The sequence below is a fragment of the Amborella trichopoda genome, chromosome 11, assembly GCF_054954075.1.
Source record: "Amborella trichopoda isolate Santa Cruz 75 chromosome 11, AtrichopodaSantaCruz75HAP2 v2.0, whole genome shotgun sequence".
Classification (NCBI taxonomy): Eukaryota; Viridiplantae; Streptophyta; class Magnoliopsida; order Amborellales; family Amborellaceae; genus Amborella; species Amborella trichopoda.
Window position 1 is genome coordinate 41,520,365 of NC_142346.1, and position 19,930 is coordinate 41,540,294.

The window sequence follows — 19,930 nt, forward strand, 5'->3', positions numbered from 1 at the left end:
TCACTGTAAGATGAGGGCGGGCTAGATGGGGTGGTGGTGGTGGTGGCTTCTTGTGCTCTTTGAGGTCTCCATCCTTCTCCCTCTCCTTTTTCTCATTTACATGCGGTTCCCACCTTCTAATGCAGCAATAGTGACCAAGCCATCCCCTCCTCGCACCGCCGTGTGCGTGGTGGGGATTGTAGTCCGCTTTGAGCTCACTGCTTGCTCTCTCTTACAAAACCTGCTTGCCCCACTGCCTGAAAATTCTGATGTGTTTGTGAATGCTCCTTTAGAAGAGGACGCCTACAAGCTCTTCCTCCTCTCCGGTCACCCTTGCATCGCCAGCCTTCAAATATCAGAGCCGACACGTATCTTGGAGACGAGCCAGATCCTGGAGCTCTTTGCTGTAGGCAGCTCCCCGGATCGAATTCTGGTACACTCTATACTCTGTTATAGAGAGAGATCTTCTTAAAGATGAGGTTTCTTTATGAAAACAAAATTAAGCCTCACCTTATATCTTCTTTCGGAAAGCATTTTTGGCAAACGAAATTTTCATGATGGCTCTAAAATCAAATTTCAACACCAACAATAAAATTCGAAACTAAAAAAATGGTACAGATCTTATAGATTTGTGAACACTCATTTTAAGGGGGAAATAGATAGTCTTGATAATTTGTTGCAATATACATTGTTTTTAAAGCTTGAAATCTTAATTATTTTCACAATAATAATGTTCAAGTTAAGATGACGGATATAAAGGTTTTTCATTCAATATTTGAAAGAAAAAATTTATATAAGGTTGCAACCTTAAAATGTAAAATTACAAATGCACCTAAAAAATCCATCGAATAAAGTTGTTTTAATGTCAAAAAACGCTATAATTGATTATCTCAACATCGAGATGTATGAATATGAAAAAAAAAAAAAAAAAAGTCCCAAAAATAGTGCATCTTACAACACATTATCTATACAGTCCATTATCAAGATTTTCATATGTTTATATATCTACTTGATTTTAACCATTTTTGGAGTTTAAAATTTTATAATTATATATAAAAATAGATTTTGAGATCATCTTAAGAATTTTTTACACCAATATTACATGTTATGATAAAATGTGGAGATGCACTTAATTGGATTGTTTAAAGTTGCAGCCTTGTAGAAACCGTGGCCCATATTTGAATTATAATTTTGGATGGGTTATGAGTTGAGGCTTTACTTACTTTGCTAGGGCTGCAGCCCTATCAAACCATTTACCTGTATTAAAAGAAAGGTCAAGAAAGTTAGATTCATGATCTTACACCTGCATGCACACAAACTGCACGTGTACTCACAAATAAATGGCATCAAATTAGCTAGGAGGTGGAGAGAGAGAGCTAGGAGAGAGAAAGGCTGTGTGTGTGAGAGAGAGAGCTAGGAGAGAGAAAGGCTGTGTGTGTGAGAGAGAGACCGCATTCAAATTTGATTAAGATTCGTATACCTCAAATAGGCATTGAGGCGATGGAATTGTTTTGGTGAAGATTAGAAAGTGTTTTGGCAGTGAATATTTATTTTTTTAAAAAATTGTTGATTAGACCGCATTTCTACGATACGTGGTACCAAGGTATAAAGCATCCATCTTAAAGAGGAATGCAAATAGGTGGTCCATCTAAAAGCAATCGAAAGTAACGGTCCAAATGTTTTTTGATAGAATTATTATTTCTATTTCTTAAAAAATATATGTATTTATTTACTCATATTCATGATCTCCAAGTTAGAGATTACACATCCTTAAAAATTAAGTCCAAAACTCCATCTCAAAAATTGATTTTTAAGACTGTGACTCATTTCTACAGGGACTCGTATAAACCATGTCCCTCATTTTTACACTTTCACTTCTTTTCAGATTATTTCTAAAATACCTTTCGTCACATTTTGATTTTTACAAAATCCAATTTTTACTATTTTCTAACAGATTTGTTTTGTTTAATTTTGTTCCAAATATATTTTTCCTATTTTTTAAATATTTTTGTAGTTCTTTATTTTTAACACTTATTTACTACTCAGTCCAACTCGGGCCAAGTTACTCTGCCCGATTTCCTCCTTCCAACCCATCTACTTGTGCATTACCTCGGATGAAATGGCATGCAATGAAATGAATATCTCTCTCTCTCCCTTTAAATCTCTAATTTGTATTTTTTAGATATTTTTATATATTTTTAAGATTTGTTTTACTACTCGGGCCAAGTTACTCGGCCCGATTTCCTCCTCCCTCCTTCCAACCCATCTACTTGTGCATTACCGCGGATGAAATGGTATGCAATGAAATGAATCTCTCTCTCTCTCTCTCTCTAATTTCTATTTTTGGACTGTCAATTGATTCCCCAAACTCTACCGTTTTTCTCTCTTTCCATTTTGCCCCTGCCTTTATATGCCCCTGTATAAAGGAGGTACATGAAGTCATGAATATTACTCTCTCTCTCTCTGTAAGATGATGTCTAGGTGGTGGTGGTTCCTTGTGCTCTTCGAGCTCTCCATCCTTCTCCCTCTATTTTCTTTCACTTACAAGCAGCCCCCATCTTCTAAGCCCCCCCACTTCACCAATCTGAGCCACGCATCGTCCCCACCTCGCACCGCCGTGTGCCTGGTGGGGAGCGCGGGCCACTTTGAGCTGACTGCTTTCTCTCTCTTACAAAACTTGCTTGCCTCACTGCCGGAAAACTCTGATGTGTTTGTGAATGCTCCTTTAGACAAGGATGGTTACAAGCTCTTCTTCCTCTCTGGCCACCCTCGCATCGCCGGCGTTCAAATCTCGGAGATGAAACACATCTCCGAGACTAGCGTGCTCCTGGAGCTCTTCGCCGGAGATGGCTCCCCGGAGGGAATTCAGGTAACACTTTGTTAGAGAGATGCCAACAAAGTTAGATGCATTCATGCTCACACACTTGCATGCGCACAGACTAGACGTGTACTCAAATAAATGGTCTTAAAAACCTTCCATTAAGAAATATTCCCTCAAGGGAAATTCGAGATTTGATTTGAATTGTTAAAGGGAAAAGTCTATATAAGGTTGGAACCTTAAAATCTAGAATTACATATGTACATAAAAAAAATCTATCGTTTAAAAACCCTCTAATTAATCATCTCAACATTGAAATGTATGAATATGAAAAAAAAAAAAAAAAAAATTTATGAATCCCAAAATAGTGCATCTTGCAACACATTATCTAGACTGTGCATTTTCAAGATTTTCATATATTTATAGATCGATTTAATTTTAAATAATTTTAGAATTTAAAATTTTATAATTAGATAAAAAATAGATTTTCAGATAATACTACGAATTTATTACAACAAAATGATGACAAAATTTGGAGTTGTGCTTTAATTGGATTTTTTAAGGTTGTGACCTTATAGAAACCACACCCATTGTTAAATGGTTGGATTAGCCCCTCATGGACTTGGTTGTTTCTTTTAATTTCTTTTTATTGGGGCCAAGGAGATATATGTGTCAAGATAGGGATGGAAAAGGTTCCCTTTAGGTAAGGGTGGCAATAGACCCAGGGGTAGTCCGAGTATGGGTCTAAAAATTGGATACAGTGGGTTGAGTCCAGGTTCAAATCTTGGACCCGAATACTATTTGAGTCCTGATCTGGGTCCAATAACATTTATGGTTCCCAATATATAAAAAATATTTAAAATAATTAAATATATAGATATTTGATCTGGACCCAACTCGATCAGTTGCGAGCCCTACCTTGAGCCCTCCAAAATAGGGAAGGGTGAACCAATGTGGCTCTCCACCCCCATGCGGATAAAATGTTTTCGACAAATATATTAATGGCTCGCCAAAGAAATACGAATAAATATAATATACAGGATTAAATCCTAGCGAATGCATAAGATGTTAATTTGCAACTTGAAGCAAATGCAATGTACTTGTCTAGAACCTACTTTTAGTCAATTCTAATTTAAGGAATCGTTTTCGCCACCCTAATTTAAGATGTATCGATTTCGCAAATTAATAAATGGTTAAATTTGGACAACTCTCTCTCCATTTCTTTTCCCACTATGATTTTCTCTATTTCGGTTTTTTCGACAAGAATGACCATGATTAATATTTTTAGAAAAAAACATTTTGTCCACCCTAGGGCGCATAGCAACATTGGTTTTTTTTCCCATTTCAGTCTTAGGCACATTTCACAATCCTTCTTCCCTACCATTTCAGTCTCTTTTTTCTACTGTTATTCAGTCTTAGGCACAGTATGTTTCACAGTTCTCTCTCCCTCGGCCCCCCCCTCCACCCACGCACGCACCCACCCACCTCTCTTTTTCTACTGTTAGTATCTCAATCTCAATCTTATGCACAATCAGGTCGGTGGGTCGACCCGATCTGGATATGGGTCCAAAGCCTATATCTGAGTTGGATCCCGCTCAGGTTCACCCGACCCATCCCGGACCTGCCTTCAACATATCTATATACACACATGCATACACACACATACTCACACACATATACGCATACATATATGATATATATATGAAATATTTTGTGAATTCTCAATATTTTGATAAATTTGCCTGTATATGTGTGTCTATTAAAACTATATATATATATTTGAATATTTTTTGTTAGGTTTTAGATTTAGACCCAAACCAGGTCAAGTCCAAGTCCAAGTTTTGAATCCAATGAGTTAGGTTCAGGTCCAAAACCCCACATCGAAATCGACCCATAGCCAAGCCGACCCGACACATTGCCATCCCTGAGCACGCAAATCTCACCATCCTCTCTCTCTTTCCTTTGGCTGCTATACAAGTTTCTTGTAAGATACCTATGTATCGACGAATGTATAAATCTGAATTTGAAAATATCTCATCTCACTTAATGGATAAACGACGTTTAATGGTTAAAAAAAGGTTGCAAGGAGAACCACGTAACTTCCATGAAACATTAATAAAAATTAAAAATACGGTTATGAGCAACGGATGCTGTTAAAATAAAAATTAAAAATATTTTTTTTCAATAAGATTAATATTATGCAATAAAGTTTGAAAATTCAATGATTTAAATTGAAATCGTTTGATTCGAATTGAAAATCATCCAAAACAATCAGATTTCTAATCGAAAACGAAGCCAAAACCAACGATATCGGACGAGTCCGTACCATATCATGTCATAGTAACCAGATGCTTCAAACGGTTCTCATAGTATTCAATTTTTTATTTTTTAAAAAATTTACGTGGCGGCCCGATATTACACCTGTCCCCCTAGGCAGGTCATTAATGGCGCACTGGAAGTTCACGTCTAAAAGGCTACAGTGTGGGACTATTGTTTTAGACTCCTCACCCATGGGACTATTCTTGTGATGGCATTGGGTTATCTAGCTCCAGCGTGTATAGGTTTTAAAAGAATAGGAAAATTGTTTTATGCGGGCTGGAATGCATTTCTACAACATGCGGTCTAGAAGTATAAAGCATTTATCATAAAGATGGATACAAATAGGTCGTCCATCTAAAAACAAAGGTAACTAACGGCTCAAATGTTTTCGTAATATATTTAGTTTTCAATTTTTTTTTTTATTATTATTAGTATTTTTTTCATATTAATGATCTCCATATTAAAGATTATATATTCTCTAAAAATTAAAATCAAATTATATTTAAAAAATATATTTATTGCCAATCCCGCATAGTTTACCCTTTTCTATCCAACATCTCATTGGCTGAATAAACTCTGGCCACAAAATGGTGCTTACGATATGGGATTCAATATTTTTTATTTTTATTTTTATTTTAAATTTTAACGTAATTATTTTTTTATTTCTCATTGCGCTAACGCGTATATGTTTTCTTACTAGAAGCAACGGCGAGCGTGAAAGCCATTGCATGTTAGCGCATCTGTTTTCTTGCCACAAGCAATGGCTAGCGTGAAAATTGTTACGCGTTAACGCATCCGCTTTCTTGTAACAAGCAACAGCTAGCGCGAAAGCCGTTGCGTTATCACGCATATGCCAAGGACTCTTAGAAGATCTCCTCTTGGGCTAGAGCTGAGTTGAGGTTAAACATAATGCAATTTTCTGTGTCCTTCGTCCATCACAATCCATTTTAGATTGGATCTCTCGAAGAGATGAGGGGAAATATTATTTTAAATAATTTTTTAATGCCATAAAATTGAAATATATTAGGAAATTTATTCTTATTTTTAATCATATGACATGGAAGTGTTTTCTAATATTTTTTTAATCATGTTTATTATGATATTATAATTATTAATTATACATCGATAATCAAATCTTGTATTTTACTTATTAATTTATTGCAATTTAAAGTATTTAATATATATTTTTGGTTATAGATGTAATCATATTTTTTAAATTAGATGATATTATAAGACAAATTTTAAATTTATTCTTACTTGTATACTAACATAATTATAAAATATAATAGGTTGTGATAATTTTGGATGAGTAAAGAGAATTAATAAATATTTGATGTGATACTAATTTCATTTTATAATGGTATCATTTTTTTAATATTATGATATGGAAGTGTTTTTTAATATTTTTGAATTATTTATTATAATTAGGAATTATATTGACGTCCAAATAGAGGAAACAATATCTCAATATTAACATATTTTTGTAAATAATGAAACACCTCCAATTTATTTCAAAACTCAAAAAATTTATTTTAAAATTTTTCAACGATTTTTGAAATTTTTTGAAGCCAAAACCGACCAATTCTCCGATTCGAATTGCTGATCCATCAATTTGACACAGTTTTTGGGGTAGCCAATCTAGGTCACCGATCCGTTGTTTTAAACTTTATTATGCTGGATATGTTTATTAGGACAAACGAAAGTTTTAGGAAAATTTGTGAGAAAATCCTATTTTATTATCAAGATTAAAAAATAATGCAACCTTATTTTTTATGTTCAAGTCTCATTTTCTAAAGGTCTATATGGTATTTTAATCTTATTTTATTTTTCATATATAGCCCGAATTTAGGGAAATAATACACCATCTTAAATTTGAAAAAAAAACATTTAAAATAAGAAATTGACAAGAATATCCTAAACTTATGTAATTTTGATTATTTTTATTGAAATTAATTTTATTAATATGTTTAACATTTATGTCATATTGAGAAGTATATATGCCCAAAATTTGAACTTAATAAGATATATAAAAAGTAAAATCAAAATACAATGCTCACCATAAAAAAATGGGATTTAAGTGTGAAATATAAAATACACGAGACTATCTTTAAAATTTGAAATAAAAAAGGACTTTTCTCCCAAAATTTTATGTACACTGTAGTTTCCAAAGTCCAAACAATGTACTACACTTACCCTAACCGTCCATTATAGACGATGGACAGCTGATGTGAACTTCTACCGCCCACTGCAGGATTTAGAGGGAGAAAGGGTAATCTCAAGTGTCCAGCTGAAAGTTGAGGTGGATTGTAGCTTACTGTTTCTTAACCCCATGTATATATGTCTACCTCCTTTCTCTCAGTCCATGATCCAGATGAGATCAAGCGTCTCTAGTATAACCAAATCTGAGCTCCCAAAAAATACCCAAGGACCTCTTTCTCGCTCTCTCTCTCATACGAGTTGCCGCGTTCACAAACTCAGTAGCCAATCCGATTTGGCTTGATTTGGTGGTCTAACCGGGTATTTAAATATGATAAAAGTTTATATAGAGCCTAGGCTCTAAACAATCAAATTAGAGACTACATCAAAATTTTTATTAGAAGAGGTTGTTTTGATGTTCAAATATCACCAAATTGATCATCTCGACATCAATATGCATGGACATAAGAAAAAAAATAGATTTTAAGTCTTGGAAATACTGTTTCTTGTAACACATTTTTGGACCGTCAATTTTCAAGATTTTCAAGCTTTCATAGATCTGCTCGATCTATACTATTTTTTAAGTTTAAATTTTATAACTAAAGATGAAAATATAATTTAAGGCAATCACAAAATGTTCTTGTATTGAAACCATAGTTCTCAACATTATTTGAGGAGGGGCTCTAATTTGATTGTTTAGAGCCTCGGCTCTATACAAACACACCTTTTAAATATAGGGTGTGGTTTCCATAAGGTTGCCGCACTTTCAAATTTTATCTTAATATATACTTTTGAAGTAAAATAGTCTTAGGATTATCTCAAAATCTATTTTTATATCTAATTATAAAATTTTAAATTTAAAAAATGGTTAAAATCAAGTAGATCTATAAACAGATGGAAATTTTGAAAATGGACAGTGTAGATAATATGTTTTAAGATGCACTATTTTTGAGACCCAAAATCTTTTTATTTTTCATAGTCATATATCTCGATGTCGAGATGATCATGCATAGGGTTTTTCAACATTAAAACAACCCTTCTCGATGGATTTTTGGGGTGCATCCGTAGTTCTACATTTTAAGGTTGCAACCTTATATAAACTTTTCCCATATATATGTATATATATAAAAAAATTGTACGGTGTTTTTTGATAGAATACTTATTTTATATATTCCCATCTTTTTTAATTTTTTTTCAAAAATACCCTTGGGCAAGTATCAAAGTTTTAAAATCTATTTTTTCACTAATTTTCTACTTTTCATATTTTTTTAGATTTTATTTGTATTTTTTTAAGGGCAAATATTTCTATATCCTCATTTTTAGGTTTCATTTCTTGATAAACCCAATGTTTCAAAAGATATCTTCTAACCCCTGACAACTGTAAACCTATTTTTTAACCTAAATAAATGTGAAAAAAATATGCATTTTTTAAACCCAATCATTTCTCTCTCTTTACTTATATACCCCAAACTTATCTATTTCTCTCTCTTCTTGTCTTTCTCACACTTTCTCTCCTCTTGTATTTCTCCAAACAACTATCTCTTTCCTCTCTGTATCCTCTCAACTCCATGAAGTCTTTATCTCTCTCTAGAAGTTTGGGGGAAGGCCTTTAGAAAAAGCACGTCTTTTAAGATTTGTTTGGCTTAAAAAAATAGGTTTAAATTCGCTCAGGAGGTTAGAAAAAATAAAATTTATAAATTTTATGCCCCAAGATATCTTTTAAAACCTTAGGTCTATTGTGAAATGAAACTTAAAAATATGAGGTATGAAGATATTTCCTTTTTTTTAGCACTTTTTGGATTGGTTGGGACCCGCCAGACTAGACCAGTTGAACTGACCAGTTTACCAGTTACTTCTGTTGAGGATTGATGTCTTGTATTCTGAAGAAATAGATTTGCCAAGGTAGAGTAAAAAAGACGATTCCAGAGGGCCGTTAAAAGCTCTAAAGGGATTCGATATATCTGGGACTTGATATGTATCCGTATAAGGGTATTTCAGTAATTTGTACTGTTTATCTGAGGTTCGATATATATTGTTGCGAATGGGGGTTCATTTAGGGTTAGGGGTTAAGGGAAAACCGTAGATCTCTTTGTAATTAGATAAAAACAGAGAGGCGTGAGGAAGAGAGCGGATTGTAACTCTATTTTTATTGTCAGTAAAGAAGCTCTAATATCTCGTAGACGTAGGCATGTTGCCAAACCACGTATATCTTTGCGTTGTGGTTGGTTGTCTCTTTCTTTTGGGTTTGTTTCTTCTTTCTTGTTTTCGTGGATTGCTTTTTGTTTTTACAACTTCGAGGCTAGGTGTCCCTCTAAACCCAAACAGAGCTACATAAAACTATAGAGAAAGTGCTATTACACTAACCTGTTTCTCTCTACACCATTCCTGTGCCTATGATTTTCAGGGACTACTCGGATACTTCAGCTTGCTAGAAGGATGCCTGGCCATGATCAGAGACCACCAGCGCAATCACACCATCAGCTACCAGTGGGTGGTGCGTGCCCGCCTTGACTCCTTTTGGTCTGGCCCCCTCCCTCCTACTGCCTTCGTCCCCGACACATACATAGCCCCCCTCGGTCTCCAATTCAGCGGCCTCAACGACAGATTCAGTGTTAGCAGCTTCCAAGTCTTCGAGGTCGCCATGTCTCGACTCTCTGCTGCCTCAGCATTGCATGCAAAAGGTCTGAGAAAACTCAACTCCGAGAAGACTCTTGCCAAAGTTCTAGAAGAGGCTAAGGTCGAGTGGGACATCCAGGCAAGTTCAAAATATTCGCTTATACCTGAAAACATCTTCAACTATATCAGTAAATGATCCTATCCAAAACTAAATTAACCTTGTTTTTCCCTCTATACTTTCAAAAAGCTAACTTCTAATGTACCTGAAAAAATTGATAAGGACCTGTCTTCTCCAAAATCATCAACAAAAAAAAAAAAGCTTGGTTCTTTTTATCTTTTAGGATGGTAAAGTACAACAAAGTTTAGCCATCATACAAGTCACAATTATATTTAGCTGTCATATGTGAAATCTGTATATTGGGGGTGTGTCATAAATTTTTTAAAATTCCGACTTTGAATCCGTCAATAGCACACTTCAATAGCCAGGTTTCACATCTAATGATTTAGATTAATTGACCTTCTTGTATAGAAGGTAAATATTATCATATGATTTTTGTCCTTTTCGAAATAACGGACGCTTGTTGTGGCCTTTACAACATATTGAATAAAGGATTTATGAAGGAAAAAATTTATACAAGTTGCAACTTTAAAATGTAGAATTAAAGATGCACCTCAAAAATCCATTGGAAAACATTGTTTTAGTGTTGAAAAAAGCTCTAATCGAGATGCATGAATATAAAAAACAAAGACAAAAATATTTTGAGCCCAAAAAATAGTGCATCTTGCAACATATTATTTAGACCGTTCATTTTCAAGATTTTCATATGTTTATAGATCTACTTGATTTTAACCATCTTTAGAGTTAAAATTTTATAGTTAGATATGAAAATAGATTTTCAGATAACCTTAAGAATTTTTTACTCTAAAATTATATGGTATGATAAAATTTGGAGGTGGGCATCAATTGGATTGTTTAAAGTTGCAGCCTTATAGAAACCACACCTTTGTGAAAACACAGGTAAGAAATAAACTATTAACCATTTTATTTTTTATTTAATGTTAGAAAACCATTTAATTACACATAATTGGGATAATTGAAAATGCATAGAATGTTAAATATTTGATAAGTAACTTCAATACAATGTTTAGCTAAGAAGAAAAAGGAAAATTGTTATCCTATATTAGAAACAACATTTTGGCAAACTTAAGACTAGATTTGCATCTCTTGCTAGCAATATCATTACTTGCCTGTGTGGGTCAGCAAATATAGACAACCGCATAAATGACGATAGTGACTTCTGACTGAATTATTTTAGCCGATAGCCAAAAAGAGTTTTTTGTTTTTTACTTTTATATAGCCGGCAGAAACGGCCGGAGCTGAGGCTCTAAACAATTAAATTAGAGGATGTCAATATTGGACCTCTTTGAAGAACACCACAGAAGGTAGTCCGATGATGTTAATATTGGACCGATTGGGCACAACCCTACTATCAAACCGCATTTCAATTTTTTAGTTTTTTTTTTGCCCGTGCGTAATTCATTCTTTTAGTTAAAAAATGTATACAATGAGATGAATTCCTTTTGGCTGGGATCCCTTTTTTATAAAGTTCATACTTTGAATATGGTGAATGCTATGCTCATAGCAATCCAATTTCATGACTCACAAGTAAAAGCGGTTGTAACCTTTTTGTACTACTGATATTTCTGTCACTTTTAGGCTCTGCCTTTCTGCATAGTGAGTGAGAGGCGATACCCATGGCCCCCAGGCAGGTGGGGGTTGGCTGTGGCGAAAATGACATTGCATGACCCTCCGTTGAGCGGGGCAGAGTGTCGGCCATGTCGTTCGGAATGCACCGGAGAGTGTGCAATCGTGGTGTGGAGTGGATTACAAAGGAAGTGGAGTTCAATGGAGGGGGCTGCAGGGGCTGAGCTTTGTAATGCGAGTGGAGGGTGGGAGAAGGGATGGGAGAGGGCATTTGAAGATGCAGTCGGGAAGGAGATGGGAGCAGGGAGGAGAATGGTAGAGGTTATGACAGTGAAGGAATGCCAAAATCGGTGGCGGACACTAAAGAACAAGACCGAACGATGGAGTGCGCCACCGCTGGATGTCATATGCAGAAGAGGCTTGGGGTGGAGGTATTTTGTACCCATCGCACTTGGTCCATAGTTCTCTCTCTCTTTGTAATCTGGCTTAAAAGATTTTTCCTTAATACTTCTTAATTTCATCTTCTGAGATGTTCATCTCTCTCATTCTCCATCCTTGTGAGCTTGGGTCTCACTTATTTTGTGCATCTCTGCAAGTTCTGCTCTGATTACTTTTTGTTTTTGTTCTCGGTATAATACTGATTAATTTGGATCTTTCTCTGTCCTTTCTAGGTAGATGAGTTAAGGATCTGTATGTACAATGAGCACATTTCAAGATGGATAAAGTTTACACAAGGGTGAGGCCCAAAACAATCAATTAAAGCGCATCTCAAAAAACCATTAGAAAATATTGTTTTCATTATGGAAAACGCTCAGTTTGATCATCTTGACTTCAAGATGAATGAATATAAGAAAAAATAAAATTCAAGTCTTAAAAATAGTGCATCTTGTAATGTATTATATGGACCGTCAATTTTCAAAAAAATTTAGTTTCCATATATCTGTTCAATTTGCATTATTTTAAAATTTTAAATTTCATCATTAGAAACAAAAATAATTTTTTAAACCATCATAAAGATTTCTGATACTAAAACAATATATTGCGGCACCATTTAAAGGTGCCCTTTACTTTAATTGTTTAGGGCATTGGCCTTATAAAACCACACCCTTTAAAGTTTGGATGGAAAATTAATAACTCCCTAACCTCACCGTGTCAAACTTAAACGGTTCTTGAACTTTGAACAGATGAATGATACCCCCTCCTCCATCACTTTTCAAGTCTTATTGCATGGAAGAGTATGTGAATTTTTAATTCAAACTTTCCACTGCATGGCAAAGTTTGTGAATTTTCAATCTAGACTTTAATAAACCTCCCAACTTTATTTAGCCTGTATAGCAAGTTAGAAATGGTTGGTCAGACAATTTAAACATTAATTTTGATCAGTATTTAAGGAAACCCATTTTTTTGCTTTGGACTAAATCAGTGAAGGTTCAATCTTGATAACTATTGGAACTAGCAAACTGCATAAACTCAATGCTAGCATGAAGTAGTTTCCCTAAACTAAGAAACACAATATATTAGAAATAGTGAAACTAAGGCCTTCTCAACATATGCATATACATATAAAATAATATATACTATTTTAATAACCGAGTCAGATTCGGATCGAATTTACCTGTACCTGAATTCGATAAATTACTATACAAATTCAAATTTCAGATCTAGATTCAACCCGTCAGATCCAAATCTCAAATACATACCCGGATTCAGAAAGAGTTTGAAATTCAAGTTTCGAATCCAAACCAGATAACTTCTCAGCCCTTGATATGAGTTAAGGTGATTTGTACTGCCCAAGTTGCAAGAAGATCTGTTATCCCTATCATAACCTCCTACCTCCTGGAGCAATTTGCCGAGGCAGCTAACTGAGGCTCTACTTCTCATCCAAAATGTATCTTAAAGTATAACCTTCATTGAGTCGTTAGGTATTTGATCCACACAACTTCATTTTGTATTTGTATTTCAACTATTGTCCTTGTAAATGGTCGTAATTCTCAAACTAACATTAACATTTCGCAACTATTGCGTATGGGCTACAACTTCGACTGTATTTGAGGGGTCCAACCTTCCACTTGATTTGCGACCATTAGTTGTAGCAAATAGATAGGGTCCTCACTTGGTTTGATGATAAAAGGATCGAGTCCTGCGTAGGTGAGACCAACACTGGGTTACATCCCTTTTTTTTTAGTTGTAGCAAATAGATTTGAATTTTCATCTTTACATTTTTACGATCAAGGTGGTCTGCGACAGTCTCAATTATGTGTATGCTTTTAAAGTGCTTGTCGAGCTGGGAGGACCAGACTTTCTAGGTCAACTGATCCTTCTTTCGATCAGGTTCCTTTTTGGACCCGATTCGTCGGGTTCCTCTTTTGGACCCGACTCGTTGGGTCCGAAAGTCGGGTGGGTTTGATTGAATTAGGATTTAGATTGCCCCAACTCTGATATAAGTTCAGGGTCAATTTGAGAAATAACAAATTGGTTTAAAGGAGAATGACTTAAGCCGTGCTCATGGAATTTTTGGAATAAGGCTATTTTTTACTAGAACTGCTCAACTTGGTTCACTCGACTATTCACATGTGATGGGCTTTCTTGAGGTTGCTTATTATGAAAACGCCAGTGTTTGCAAAATCGGGCGGTTCAAAGTGGAACCGTCCGGTTAGATCGGAGCTTGGATTCTGATTTCGGTAATACTCGACCGGGTATTTCAACAAAAAATAAATAAATAAATAAATAAATAAATAAATAAATATATATATATATATATATATATATATATATATATATATATATATATATATATATATATATATATATATATATATATATATATATATATAATCCCTAAAAAACAAGGGATTTGTTTGTAATGTATTTCTAAATGTTTTTCATCATTTTGGCAAATATTGGAAAGTATTTTGGCCGTTAATACTTATTTTTACATTTTTTCATCTTTTTTAAAAATTTTAAAAATACCTCTGAACACAAATTGATTTTCTAAAATCTATTTTTTTCACTAATTTTCAAATTTTTTTGGACGTGAATTGTTTAATAATGTTTTAAATATACTTCTCGTTTTATTTTTTTGAAACACTTTTTTGACTAGCTAGGACTTGCTTGGTTAGGCCGGTCTAACCGGCCAGTTTACCGGTTACTCGGAACCAGCCCTTGGCCGGTTTCCGAGGCCGGTTCAATTTTTTGAATACCAGAAAATGCTGCCAAAATACCCACAAATCTATTTGTCAGACTTGGTGAAGGACGACATTTCGATCTAATGTTTTCATATCGGATAGTTATAAGTAATTGTGACCTCCATGTACCAAAGGAAAATAATCTCATTATATTCAATCCTATATATTAATACTAATTGCATAATAAGTTTTGGCTTGTTCTACCCTCATTTTAATGTCCGTTCAGCCAAGGGATCTCGGGTTCAATCCTTGGGGATGCTTTTTTTTGGGTGTCCAAGTTTTGTTTTTTTTTTTAAACCTTAAACGGTTAAGTTTAAAATAAAATTCAACCAGTGCATGTAGGGGGGTTCAAACCCACAACCTAATGGAGAGTAGGCATACTGTAGTATATAACTTATATACTCAACGTACAGCAAAACTGGCAAGGCCGAGTAACTCGGCCGAGTCCACCAAGGCCGGGAACAATGTTTTCAATCTTTATCAAAGGTTAAAAATTGGATAAATTTTAGCTAAGATTTCAATCACCCATGCTTATTTGCAATCTGCATTTCGAAATTTCCTTTTATCTTTTCCTTATTATTTATGGAATTTACTGGTTACAATACAGTGAAATTAAGAGATTATATGATAATAGAACTTTTCCTAACAAACAACTATCAAAATTTTACATTTACTTTTTTGTCATCCTCTTTTCTCTCTTTTGTGGATATTTTCTTTATCTTTTGATATTCAGTACATTGTTCTCTCAGCTATATTGAGATTTTAAAATAGGAGTTCTCATTGTAATTATATAAGTTTTCCTTTTTCATTCTTTAGAGAAAGCAAAGGGTTTACTTTATGGTTGCCTTTGTTGAATATAGCTCAAACTCTTGTGATTGTCCACTCTTGTATTTCTCTTTTAATGGTTTACTGGTTCTCTCTCCCAGTGGTTTAGTGGGTATCTCATATTTTCTTTTTTTAACTGTTAATGGTTATCTCCCATTTTTATCCTTCTAAGCAATGGTTTAAAAAACGGATTGGTGACCCGGATCGGGCACTCAAAAAACCGATTCGGATCGAAAAATCGGTGATCTGGATCGAGAATCGGGTGAATCGGTCAAAATAAAGCTTCAAAAAAATCCAAAAAAATTATTAAAATTTATTATAAATATTGTTTTTTAGGAATTCAATAAGAAATGAGGGTACTCCATTAAGAATTTTCATGTTTTTGAATGAATATGCGAATATTGATATGTTCTTGCCCTGCATGAACCGCCATTCAGCATTTAATTTACATCACACAAAAGGATAAACATAGAATTATCATGGAATAGTATATCAACGTACATGGACTACAATAAAGCATAAAATTAGTAACATACGATCTAAAAATAAAATGATAGACGACGTTGTTGTTCTTCTTGGTCACGTTGATGCCATTGATTGAATTCGTTTGACAATTCATTGATTCGATCTAAAAACGAATCATCGATATTAGTAGGTGTCTGATTATTCCCAAATCCTTGAGTGTTAGTGTTTTGTTGTGTTCCCAATCCAAAATCCCCGAAGCTTGTCATCATTCATGCTCACTTGCACTGTCGTCCTCATCCCCACACTGTTGCTGTTGGGACTCGATATGTGAATAATATGGTTGGGATCGGGTGGCATTAGAATCATCATCTCTCTCATTTTCTCTTAGACCCCCTTTTCACTCTCCCTCATTAGGTGCAATATCACTGACATCTCCGACGAATTGTGGATACGTTGGCTGGCTGCTTCCTCTTTCATGATGCTCATCACTTTTTTCAAGATCTTCATCACCGATAGCCTCAAGGAACGCTCTCTTGTGCAACACTGGCTCCTCCTCTTCTACTACCCATTGGTCTGTTGAGTTTGTGACAAATATTGTGTCTAAGTCTATCGGCCCATAGTCTTCAAGCTTCCTTCTTTATCATAGAACCATTTACCAACATATCTCCTTAACATGTTTCTTGTACCTTTAACCATGCCTTTTAGGGTCATCTGTTGTGACTTAGGCTTTGAGAGAAATGGGTCTTTATGACCATGACCTGCAATACTGGCACTCCTAGGTAACTTAGAAACAATTTCTTCAACATCTGATTCTCTTTGATACATATTGCCACCAACCCCTCCATACATATTTGAGCTGGGCCCGCCATACATGCTCGAGTTGGGCCCGCCATACATATCTGAGCTAGGCCCACCATGTATATCTGAGCTAGGCCCACCATGCATGTCTGAGCTAGACCATCGGGCATTCTAAACCCACGTTCCCTCTGATATTGTTTATGTAAACTCAATCTTGTGGCCATGTCCAGCTCATTATTATATTGCTCTTCTAGGTCATTATTATATTACTCTTTTGTATCATTCCTGCTTGATGGTGTATATAAACTAGCTATCTCCTCATTCATCCTATATGTGGCAATTTTTTTACCTTTGTTAGCATTAAGAATTGCCGCCATATGTTTTTTTACATTACTAGGGACACTAGTGCATGCAGAAACTTCTCCCATAACCCTTGCAAAGTGTTGCTTGAACCTATGTACCCCACTACTTATCACTCTTTGACAGTAATTACAAATAATTTTGTCTTTTTTGTTGGGATCAAGTCTGATCCCATGTTGCCATGCAGAGTCTTCTGCAGATCTTGACATGATTCAACTGTTTTAAGATGTAAAAAGTATAAGATTAACCTGATAGTTTAAAAAGAAAAATAATCACCATGTGTAGTGATAATATCTTGCGGTAGTTCATGTAGTCATATTTGTTGTTATTTGTTATTGCAAAATACCTTTATTGACAATAATATTTTCGTACATATCAATTACAAACATTCAGGATAATATAATACAAAATACAAGCTCCAAACATGGCTACAATTCAATTATCAAGAACATACATTTTTTGCATTAAAAAATTAATAATAAAAACAATTCTTCACAGAGCCAGCTAACATCAGCCATTCCAACTAAAAAATCCATGAACAACAGATAAAAAAATACAATTTTACATTAAAAATATAATAACATGCATTTTTTTGCATAAATAATCTATCAACATACAATTTTTTCAACAAAAATTTTAACAATAAAAATTTAAAATATGGTTTAATACCTCATGATAATTAAAACCTTGTCACAATTTTCACATCTTTTCGGAAAATCATCATTTTTTAGAAAATTCGATCATGGAAAAAAAAAAAAAAAAGTACAGCAAATTCAAACAATAAAAATTAAAAATTGGGTTTAATACATCATGATAATCAAAACCTTATCACAATTTTCACATCTTTTCGGAAAATAATCATTTTTCAAAAAATTCGATCATGGATAAAAAGAAATAAAAAAAAAAGTACAGCAAATTTTCAAAAAATTCGATCATGGATTAAAAAAAAAAAAAACAAATTTTCAAAAAATTCGATTATGGATTAAAAAAAAAAATCACAAATTTTCAAAAAATTCGATCATGGATTACAAAAAAAAATTCGATCATGGATTAAAAAAAAAAAATCACAAATTTTCAAAAAATTCGATCATGGATTACAAAAAAAAATTCGATCATGGATTAAAAAAAAAAAATCACAAATTTTCAAAAAATTCAATCCTGGATTACAAAAAATTCTATCATGGATTACAAAAAATTCGATCATGGATTACAAAAAATTCGATCATGGATTACATAATATTCGATCATGGATTACAAGAAAAAAAAACGAACATTTCGATCATGGATTAATAAAAATTCGATCATGGATTACAAAAAATTCTATCATGAATTACGAAAAATTCGAACATGGATTACATAAAATTCAATCATGGATTACAAAAAAAAAAAAACCAAAAAAAAACAAAAAATTGTATCGTGGATTACAAAAAAAGAAAATAACAATTCGATCATAGATTACAAAAAATTCAATCATCGATTACAAAAAACTCTATCATGGGTTACAAAAAAAACAAACAACAAAAAATTCGATCATGGATTACAAAAAAAAAAACGAACATTTCGATCATGGATTACAAAAAAAAAACAAACATTTCGATCATGGATTACAAAACATTCGATCATGGATTACAAAAAATTCTATCGTAGGTTACAAAAATAAAAAATAAAACAAAAAATTCGATCATGGATTACAAGAAAAAAAAAACAAACATTTTGATCATGGATTACAAAAAATTCTATCATGGATTACAAAAAATTCTATCATGGGTTACACAAAAAAAAAAAAACAAAAAATTTGATCATGGATTACAAAAAAAAAAAAAAAAAAAACAATTCGATCATGGATTATAAAAAAATCGATCAAGTATTACAAAAAATTCGATCATGAATTACACAAAAAAAAAAAAAAAAAAAAAAATTCTGTTCTTCACAATGCTATCTTACATAAGCCATTTTAACTCAAAAATCCACCTCTAAGTGAATAAATTACATCCAATTGAGTATATTTTCTGATAAACAACAATATAGAGAATCAAAACCCTAAATTTTTAACACATTATTTCTAATATATCATGAAAAAAAAATCAAAAGGCGGAAAAAAAAAAAAACAACGGAATTTTGTTTCCGCAGATGTCCCTATGTTCATATCAAATTTCATGCTATAATTGACCAAATTACATAAAATTGAAAATTTTAAATCATAATAGACACAATAAAGATTAAAAACCCTACAAATTGAACTCATTATCTTCAAAATATGGAGTGAAATTAATCATATGGCGGAAAAAAAAAAAAACCTAAACTTCTTACCTGATTTTGTCAACCGGAGCCTTTAATCGCCAAAAAACCCTTTTTTTCTCAACGATTATCACAAATTAGTGATATAAGGTTTTGATGCACAACTTTACGATCAAAATGCCTACAAATTTTGAAAGATTCATGCCCTATTTGGCATGAAACACAAGGAAAGGCGGAAACCCTAAAAATGCATGTTTCGTGATCCAAAAACACCAAAATTTTCAACCATTTAATCTGTGTAAATGCTGAATAAAGCTGTTTACAGCCTGCAAATTAGATAACATGTCAAAAAAAACAAAAAAAATGATTAAAAAATGACAAATTTCGAAGAATCCCATGAAGAACACTGTGCAACCCGTGTTCTTC

The 19,930-nt window shown here is 33.6% G+C and overlaps 1 protein-coding gene across 1 annotated transcript; it reads left to right on the forward strand.

Moving 5' to 3' along the window:
* Positions 1–268: 268 nt before the first annotated feature.
* LOC110007353 (uncharacterized) lies at positions 269–12,295 on the forward strand. Its single transcript, XM_088852344.1, has 4 exons — positions 269–412; positions 2,709–2,848; positions 9,717–10,067; positions 11,646–12,295. Exons 2-4 carry the CDS (start codon positions 2,777–2,779, stop codon positions 12,093–12,095), a joined length of 873 nt encoding a protein of 290 aa, XP_088708470.1. The 5' UTR covers positions 269–412; positions 2,709–2,776; the 3' UTR covers positions 12,096–12,295.
* The last annotated feature ends 7,635 nt before the right edge of the window (positions 12,296–19,930 follow it).